At 36.8% G+C, this 9,813-nt stretch overlaps 2 protein-coding genes across 2 annotated transcripts in view; one reads left to right on the forward strand and one right to left on the reverse strand.

Moving 5' to 3' along the window:
- The window catches only part of DYTN (dystrotelin), a 43,576-nt gene extending 39,753 nt beyond the window's left edge, over nt 1–3,823 (forward strand). The window contains exon 12 of the mRNA XM_028508517.2: nt 1,373–3,823. Within this exon, the coding sequence (XP_028364318.1) occupies nt 1,373–1,476 (104 nt within the window). The 3' untranslated portion in view covers nt 1,477–3,823. The remainder of the gene's footprint in view (nt 1–1,372) is intronic.
- A 368-nt stretch (nt 3,824–4,191) lies between these two features.
- FAM237A (family with sequence similarity 237 member A) lies at nt 4,192–8,865 on the reverse strand. The gene is made up of 2 exons (XM_028508784.2): nt 8,454–8,865; nt 4,192–4,572 (listed from the first exon to the last, which is right to left on the reverse strand). The coding sequence occupies exons 1-2, from the start codon at nt 8,863–8,865 to the stop codon at nt 4,433–4,435; spliced, it is 552 nt and encodes a 183-aa protein (XP_028364585.1). The 3' UTR covers nt 4,192–4,432.
- Nucleotides 8,866–9,813: the final 948 nt, after the last annotated feature.

Here is a 9,813-nt window from a genome sequence, read left to right on the forward strand (position 1 = left end):
TATGTCTGAAAAAATTTCAGGGTAAAAATTATGCATATCAAACTTTTGGTTAGTAACTGCCAAATTGTAGATCTTTCTACAGCACAATCCTTACAACAAGTTATAGAGGACCACTCAAATTATGAATTAATAATTATAGAGCTAGAGTTCTCAAAGTGCGGTCCCTAGACCAGCAGGATAACCTGGGAACTTACTAGAAATGCAATTTTTGTGCTCCATTCTTGATATAATATAGGATATAATAGATGGATTGTTAGATAGATGTATAGATAGATGGATGGATGGATAGACAGATATAGTTTTTGTTTCTTCAGTTGAGCTTAAGAAAGCTGCTGGTTTCTAAAATGTATTGTATCAGCATATATATATATATATGTATATATATATATAGAGAGAGAGAGAGAGAGAGAGATTTATTTTAAAGAAGTGGCTCACATGATTATGGAGGCTGACAAGTCTCAACACCTGCCGCAGCAAGCTAGAGACCCAGAAGAGCCAATGAGCAGTTTCAGGGCAAAGTTGGCAGACTCAAGACTTAGGAAGAGCTGGTGCTTCATTTTGAGTTCGAAGGCAGATGAAAACTGATGTTGCAGCTGGAAGGCAGTCACACAGAAGAAACTCTCTCACTCAGACTTTGTTCTATTCAAGCCTTCAGTTGACTGGATGAGATTCATCCACATTAGGGGGGGCAGTCTGCTTCATTCAGTCTACTCATTCATTATTAACCTCATTCGGAAACACCCGCACAGACACACCTGGAGTAACATTTGATCAAATATCTGGGCACCTTAGTGCCATCAAGCTGACACATTAAATTGACCATCATGTATACCAGGGGTGTCCAATCTTTTGGTGTCTCTAGGCCACACTGGAAGGAAAAGAGTTATCTTGGCCCACACTTTAAATACATTGAGATACGTAATCACTAAAAAATCTCATAATGTTTTAAGTAAATTTACAATTTTGTGTTGGGCCACATTTATAGCCATCCTGGGCCACATGTATACATTGTATATTGAATCAGAGCTCTCGGTGGGAACTAGCAGTCTTTTTTTAACACTCCCCAGGTGATTCTAATGTACACCAGGGTTTGGAAAGCACTGCTCTAGAGTGGGCTTTCTGACTTCTGAGATTTCTGCTTGGAGTCATGGGAAAATGCCTTTTAAGAACACATGAAATGGTTGGATTAGAAACTGATCCTGGTAAATAAGAGCCATCTCATTTGCTAGCTGGTTTAGAGAAAGGGCGTTGTCATCTGGAACTGAGGACAGGTGGATTCTGTTCTCCCCTGCCCTAGAGCTTTATCATGATCAGCTTAAGAACCTACAGGTACCTACCTTCTCTGAAGGACTCTCCTGTTTGTCGATTTCAGACCCACAGTCTTCAGTAAACATGGACCTGTATTGTGGAGCCGAGCGAGTAGGCAGGGCCTTCTCCGCCCTCATCGATCGAATCACCTTGGCAAACTTTAAGTGAAAAGGAGTCCAGTCGCAGCCCCTTGGGGTGATGACAACACGTATTTTCAAAATCTGTACTGAAAGAACTAAGCCTTCTACCCTCTGTCTCAATAGTCTGGTGTGAAGCTGAAGAAAAGTTTAATTTTCAGTCTCCTTACTCATGTGTCTCAGTTCTTCAGAGGAAAGTCTTTGGGAGTGAAGGGTGGTTAAGGGAAATGGAAAGAAGCAGCCAGATCAAATCCAGATGTGCTGAGTTTCCTGTAGAGAGCCATTCTTACTTTGGAGACCATGGAGGTAATACTCAAGTGTGTGATCTATATGAATTTGTGCAACTACCTTATTCAGTATTATTTAAATGACTTAATTAATGACCTAATTTTCTATCTGGTTGGTCTTGGTAGAGAATAAACTTACAAATACACACACATACACACATACACGATGGAGTGCATGCAGAACTGGTGAACTCTGAATAAACTGTGGATTGTACCAATTTTCTCATTGTTTATTATCCTGTAGCTCTGCAAGAGGTTGTCATTGATGGAGACTGGATGCAGTATAGGATGTCTCTGTGTTGTTCCTCACAAGTGTCTACAAATCCACAATTATCTCAAATTTATTTTTAAAACATGAGTGTTTCTCATTAAGACCCCACATCCAATGAGTTTGGCCAAGGAACCTGTGTGCTTCCTTTCTCTCTATGTATGTAATTAGGGTGTGTAATTAGGGTCTCTCTATGTATGTAATTACATGCTTGACTTTATAATGTGCACAGTAATAGCTCATATTTCTGATGGTTAGAGCACTTTGTTTCTAAGCACCTGGTATGTACTAACTCATTTAATCCTCACAACAAATCTAACAGGTAGATATTTTATCAGACAACTGAAGCACAAAGAGGCTCAGCAACTTGTCCAAAGTCATTTGGTTGGCACTTAAAGAAGTCGAGATTCAAACCCAGCTCCCGTGCCTGTGCCCTAAGCACTGCTCTGCACTTTCTCTCAGTAAATACTGTTATGATTCCATTGTCTTACCTATTATCTTAATGTGCAGTCCATGTTATATTTAGAGAGGCTTTAGATTTTATTTATATGATATACAGTTTCTAGTACTATTTCCAAAGTGAAATAATGTCTAGTTGGGTAATATTAGGACTGGATTTTCTTTGTTCAGTCTCATCCTAATAATTTTGAACTTGCTTTCCAATTTATCACAGATTTTTTATTTTGATTTTGCTGCTCAGTGCATTCCCTCTCCTTATGTCATCCTAGTTTGTTCCTTACAAGTTTGATAAGCCTGCCCCAGAGCACCGGTCAGCAAGCCGCAACACGGGCTACATCCTGCCCACTGCTGGTTATATATAGGCTATGAGCTAAGAGTGGTTATTACATTTTTTTAATAATCAAAAAAATTTCAAAGAGTAATTATTTTGTGACACTTGACAATGATATGAATTCAAATTTCAGGGTCTGTAAGCAAAGTTTTATTGGAATACAGTCATGCTCATATGTTTATGTATTGCCTACATCCTTCATTCTACAAAGGAAGAATTACTGGATGACCCGCAAGCATAGAATATTTATTATCCAACCCTTTGCTGAAAAAATTGGGCAGCCTTTTTGTCATGTGGACCAAGGTGAGACAGGATAGAGGGGCCGGCATTGTGCAAGCATTGTAGAAAAGAGTAGCATCTTTTTTGATGATTTATAAGAGGTAATGAGTTTGTGTGATTTTTTAAAAGAATATGATAAAAGACATCAGAGCAAGTAGCTTGGAAGCAAAAGCACAAGCCCACGTAGAAATGGTAGCTGAAGAGCGGCAGCCTCTGAGGTGTTCATTCTCCTAACCAAGGGAAGCTGAGGCTGGGCCCCTCCCCAGTTCCTCCCCCAGACTTGCTTCCTTTATTGTACGGCCTGACCAATCTTCAGAAGCAGCTGAGTCTTCTAATAATAACCCTTTAGATAATAATTTTAGTTTATGGAGGGCCCTAAACCTTCAGTGAAAACATTTACCTAGGCTTCCTTTGGACCTGGAAAAAGAGAGTGAATTGCTACCACGTCTGAAATTCAAACTGGTGGTCAATCATTGATTCTATTGGAATGATTGGACAGATGAGAGTAACTGTATAAGATAAAAAGAGCAATACACCTGGAGCCTGAATACATTTGCTAACTGGACTTCTCTGCTATGAACCTCATTCAGGCCTGGCCATCTTAAGGGAAAAAATTTATGGGTAATTTTCTCATAAAGCTGTTCATTTGACTTTTGGCTTGCTTTTCAATGCAAAGTGTAACCAATTACAGAGTTTTAATAGTTAATCAGAAAGAAAATATGCTAATTTGGAAGGAACACACAATGCTATTTTATTCAAGTTTTGATTATCATTAATGGTAACATTAAATATTGAAATAAAGAAACTTTAATAATATCATCTCGGGTCCAGAGCTTTTTATTCATTTTGTTTCCATTAGAAGAACTCTTTATTTGTCAATGTTTTTTTTGTTTTTTGCTTCATTCAATTCAAAATATTCAAAAATATTCTTTCAAACAAGATCTGGGTATCACAGGTCATCAGTAACTTGTAATTAACATAGTCGCTTATATGCCCGTGCATAAGCTGTCTAGTGGGTAATGGCCTGGAAGGCATGCAGTGTCTTCACGTTGAATGTATGAGGCTCTAGTTCAGCAACAACGTCACACGCATCTCAGAGCACACGGTCAAAATGAATGCAAAACAGCTGAGTACCCCGCAACCCCCCCTGGTCTTTGAGAGCTCTCTGAACTCTTTCAGGCTGTGGGAGGATCTGGCGGTAACGCCACGTGTGAAGGAGCGCTGGCAGCCTCAGAGAATGAACCTAAGCACTCTGATGAGGCTTAACATTTATCTCTGGACATTCCCACCAAGTAAATGAATGATCAATAGTCAAGACAAAATAGACACTTTTTAAATTCCAAGATTTGAGTTAACTCTGAAGTTATTTTCTCTTTATTTCTGGGCCTCTGCTTGCTTTTCCAAAGAGCGTAGCCCCACTCCTGCGCATGCGCACACTTAGCAACTCTTCAATCACCTTTTTCTTCTTCAGGGAAGGGATTCTGAGTTGCTGAGAATATGCACCTAATAGAAAAAAGGAACAAATCATTAAGTCGCTAAATTTGTTTCAGGTTAATAAATATCAATGTGTTGGTTTTAAAAGGAAGATCTGCAATAACTGCCCTTCTACTATTAAAATTCTGTATACATTTATTGAGAGATGTGTATGTAAATTTGTGTTGATGAAAGGTTTTGTATCCTATGATGTTTAGCTATATAATATAAATTAAGTAAATTAAAATAAATACATTTCTTATTAACACATATTAAGATACCTTTCTAATTAAAAAATAGAAATGGTCATTATATAATTTTTAATATAAAAATATAAAGAAAAACTTGAAACTACCCTAAATATAATCTTCCAGAAACAACCATAGTTATATGCATACATGCTTTATACCATAATGTAGTTTACCACTACTCTGTTATGGACATTTAAAGTATTTTCAAATTTATGTTACTATAAATACTACTGTGGTGAATAGCCTCATACCTCATCATTGGTTACATCTCTGAATGTCTCCTGAGAATAGATTTCTAGATGAGTAATTTCTGAATGGGTTTCTTAGGAAATTTCTTGAAGTAGGAAATCAATAATTTATGCATCTTAATTATTTATATCTCTGAAGCATTGTTTTCTCTTCTGCTTAGTGTTTTAAAAATTTGCTAGCTAGTTGGACACCAACTGCAAATATCATCCAATTACAAGTCTAAATTTTAATTTTTTTGCCATGGAGGAAAGCAAAGACTCACAATTTTTTAAAAACATACAAACTTCCCAGGCAGGCATGTTTTTCTGATCTTCTCAGTGGCAGAGCAAGATTTTTTAAAGGAAAAGGCTGTCATTTTTGACACAAATGAGGATATAGTTTAAAAGTCCCTTCAGTTGCATTGAAGTGTTTACTAATTCATAAGTTAACCTCAACTCTGTTATTTTCTACTGGGGAGTTATCATCAGGATATTCTTTTCCTAAATCAATTCATTGAATTTCTGTCTCTGTTTCTCTCTCTCCCCCACACCCTGCCCCAGCCCCCACCTCCCTCTCCTCTGCCTTCATGTAACCCATTACAATTTAGTGGTTAGGCCTCGGTACACCATCCTCACACCTTCCGGATATTTCAGCATTCAATTATTAGCTCATATCATTCCAGACTAAATAACAATGATCACTGGAGTTGTTTGTGTTTTTTTCTCAAGTGATATCCCCAGCCCTCAGGTTTTTGAGAATTCTCCTTTCATTTTTGAGCCTCCTCTGTTCCTGCTTATTGTTGTCATAAACAACCACGGCGTCCAGGTCATCCATCCCCCAGGTTGGTAAGGTGTCCTTGGGGTAAAGCTCTTCAAGATTCTCTCCAGAGTTAAATACATGCCTTTTGTATATTTCTTTTTGTAGACTTAGAACATTAGAACAGAGAACCTGCAGAGACTTCATGGGTCATCCAATTCTTTCCATACCCCTCTTTCTCAGATGAAGAAACTGAGGGATAAATAAGTTGATTAACTTGCCCAGGTACATAGCTATTTGATAGTTACTATTTTTATATTTGTTGAGCTATATTAACAAGTGTGATATATTAACATACAAAATTACATGGGAGCGTTATGTTTTTAACAAAACATGACTTATAGCAACATTTCTCAACTGTAGTTGAACTATTTCATTCAAAGCCATCACAGTAAGAAGAACTTTTGCACATTATGCAAGCACTTAGGTTTTTTAAGGTAAATTAAGTTTCAGGGGAGCAAAATAGGGAAAAACTTTTGAAGCGAAAATGTGGTAAAATATTTAATAACATAATATTTCACCAATGTAAATATAAACAGAAGTCAACAGCAGCATTAACAGCCATTATTCCTCCCAAATTTGGGGGGGGGGGGGGGGGTGTCTTATAGTCCAAAAAATATAGTAGTTCTTTCCTTCCATTCTGATTATGTGATTTCCCTGAGAACAATAGAGGCTAACACTTCTTCACCTTCACCCCTTCCCAACCTGGTGGCATGTTAATCCTCCAAAGACAAAAGAAAAATTAGTGCAGAATTTGTGCAAGTACACCCAGGACCAGTTGAGCCACTAGAGATTTAATCAAGCCTCTTGAGATGAAATCTCAGTGTTCCTGCCATGAGTGAACTTTCAGACACAGTGTCTTCTTGACCCAAGACCCTCTTTGACTACAATTATACCAACCAAATGGAAATTCTTGTTTCTCGATCTGCAAATGATTATTTATGTCAAATGTTAAAATAACTTCAGTAAAGTGAAATTATTTGCTCTTGCCACTCGCATAGCTAAAGTTTGCAGAACAGCTGGGTCAATAGTGACTCTGTACAAGGTGAGGGAAGTGGCTTCCACAGCTGAAATTAAATGAAGATAGAAATGCCAAGTTGAAGTATGCTCCAAAAAATACTCTCTCTGTTGCAAGCAAGCAAGCAAACTGAAAGCTGTTTCAGAGAAAGAATACTTCAGCTGAACACAAATATTGTTTTCATTTATTTCGTAGAAACTTGAATAATTCAAAGTGAATGCAAAATAAAAAAAAATGAGTATAACAGCTAAACATGGTAAGAATGGAAGAAAGGGCTCTACAGTGCAGAGGAAGAAAATATCCAGTCCTTAATGATGCTGATATCTTGCCAGCCTCTGCTTACAATATTGTGTACATTTTGGTTACCAACATTTAAAGACACTCATTTTGTGTTTCTACTTTAGTAGCTTAACTCACGAAAGAACATTTCTTCTAAAAAAGAAACTTGGTTTAAGTGACAATAACACTTGCTCAAATAATAAATTTATCTATAAACAATATTAGTGGATTATCTAATGTTATGGATCAGAAAACCATGAGGATTTTTAGTTACTAAGGTTAAAACAATCTAGGTACATAAAGGCTCTACAATATCTTGGGAAAGGGTTGGTCTAAAACTAGTATTGTTAATTGCTATTTTAATAGATTATGGAAATATATAAGGATGCTCACAATAAAACATACATGTGCAAGAATTAATTATGCTTTAGTTTTCCACATAAATAATTCTCAGAGTCACCACCACTGAAACAGCCCTTGCTGCAAGCATTGGAAACTTATTAGTTGAAATGCCACCAGAAAAAGAACAAAAGCAATATGTATAGGGCTAAGGGATCTCTCAACTTATGGACTAATTCTCCCACATACTAATTCTGTAAAAGATATTTCTTCTAGTGCCCCCAGAGAAGACTTTATTTTAATATAATCTTTACTTAAGTAAAAACCTCTAAATTTGTAGGAAATTCCAAATTATTACATTTTAATTATTCAGCTTGCTGGAAGTTAATTACTTAAGATTTATTTAAAAAACAATGAGGAGTCAATTTGCAAGCCAGACAATTGTTCTGCCCTTTACTTCATCAATTAAGTACATCTCAAGGAGCCCTTCCATTAATATGAAAGCAATGCATTTGTTTTTTTTTTTTTAATTTAAAAAGAGCAAGAGTTTATGCATGGTGAATGTTCCCCAGGTTTATGTTCAAATCTTCCCAATGCTATAGCAGCAAATAAACACAGACTATGACCTAATATTCAGGCTAATGGTAAAAAAAAAATAGTGTTAATTTTGGAGCATCCCTTTATAACTTCATGTTGTATTTTGGGACTCATGCTTTTTCCCCTTCCTTGTCTTCTTGACTTTTCCTTGCTGCTGTTTACATGAAGTATAAGAATGAGAACAATATATTAACATAAAAAGCTACTATGAAATACAACAGGAAGTACTATCTATCTTCCTATCAGTGTGTGCTTTTGGGGTTCACCCCTGAGAGACATATATGTGGCAGTGGATCTTTCTAAAGACATTTCCCTCTTCCACACAATTCAGCACATTCATATTTGATTGACCCTTCCAAGATTTGGGACCTGGGGTTGACCACCTTGTTTTTCCCTCATGTGCTGTGGATGCCCTGCTGAGATCTTCTCTTCTTCTCCAGCCAACTGCCTCCTTCCTAAGCCATGGTTCCTGGATAAGACACAGTCCACATAGATGTCCCAGAAGAGTTGGGCCAGATCCCAAAACAGTGCCCCATGCTTCAAGTTCCCAGATGACTTCAAGTAGATCATGAAATCCCAGAAACCTGACACAGTGTTGGAAATTCGAGGCTTCCGCATTTCCAGGAGGATAATTGAGGAAGACTCCCAGCACTGAGGATCAGCTTGGTTAAGAGCCAGCAGGTCTATCTGGCTGTGGCAGGAGAAAGGAGACACACAGCACATTCCAACAATGAGCAGGGAGCAGGCGAGGCTCAAGGGGCAGTAGATCCCTCCTCTGTTTCCAGGATCAGCCATGGCCCTGAAAATGCACATGATGGAAACATTTCATATGAATCCCTGCTTGTGCTACACTCAGGAAAGAAAATAATTATGACTTTAAGAACCTTGGTGACCCCACTGTCTCTAGGAAAAGTCTTATCCTTCCTCTCATATTACAAGCCCAATTCTATCTTAAATAATTTGTTGTCCAGTTACATAGTATAAAACCAAGATATATAGCCTATGAAATATGTATTCCTAAGAAGTGTTCCTTCTGAGATGAATGAGTGAATGTGTTTTTCCTTAGCACAGAAGAATGTAGTTTAAGAGTATAAAGTGAAAATTTAAGATCTTATTGCACAGTTTTCATCATTCTACAATACTGTAATTCAGCTTATCTATCTTAATCAAGGACTTCCATGCAATTAAGAATTTTAATATAATCTTACCTTTGGATGCTTTCCTATTCAGGGTGATTTTAATTTTTTTAAAAAGAGCATAATATTTGCACACTGTTCTAAATAAAAAACAAACACAAGATAGGGTGCTAAAAAACATGTGAACCAAAGGACACATATTTACCCCATTAGAGTAGACTCAATAGACCTTTTATCAACACCAGAAATGTTCTCCAATTCTAATCTAAATTTCATAAAGATGATATTTTCTCATTTCTATATTCTTGTTATAAGTGTCAAGAATTTCAATAAAAATAATTTGCCTCTCATTTAACTTTTCTGGCTATCAAAGCCTGTTGCAATAACATCAAGGCATCTATATTGCACTTTGAAACTGTTACACTTCAGACAAGTGCAATGAGAAATGACATCCTTAAAATAATAATAACCTAAGTTTCTCTAAGAAAAAATTTATTATTTGACTCTTCATAGACTATATGAAATTTATATCATTCTACAACTCTAGTGGAAAGGGAAAAATCAAGAGGACTTATACAGCTCACTTTCAGCTTTATCTTACATTTCC

This window comes from Phyllostomus discolor, chromosome 4, assembly GCF_004126475.2.
Source record: "Phyllostomus discolor isolate MPI-MPIP mPhyDis1 chromosome 4, mPhyDis1.pri.v3, whole genome shotgun sequence".
Classification (NCBI taxonomy): Eukaryota; Metazoa; Chordata; class Mammalia; order Chiroptera; family Phyllostomidae; genus Phyllostomus; species Phyllostomus discolor.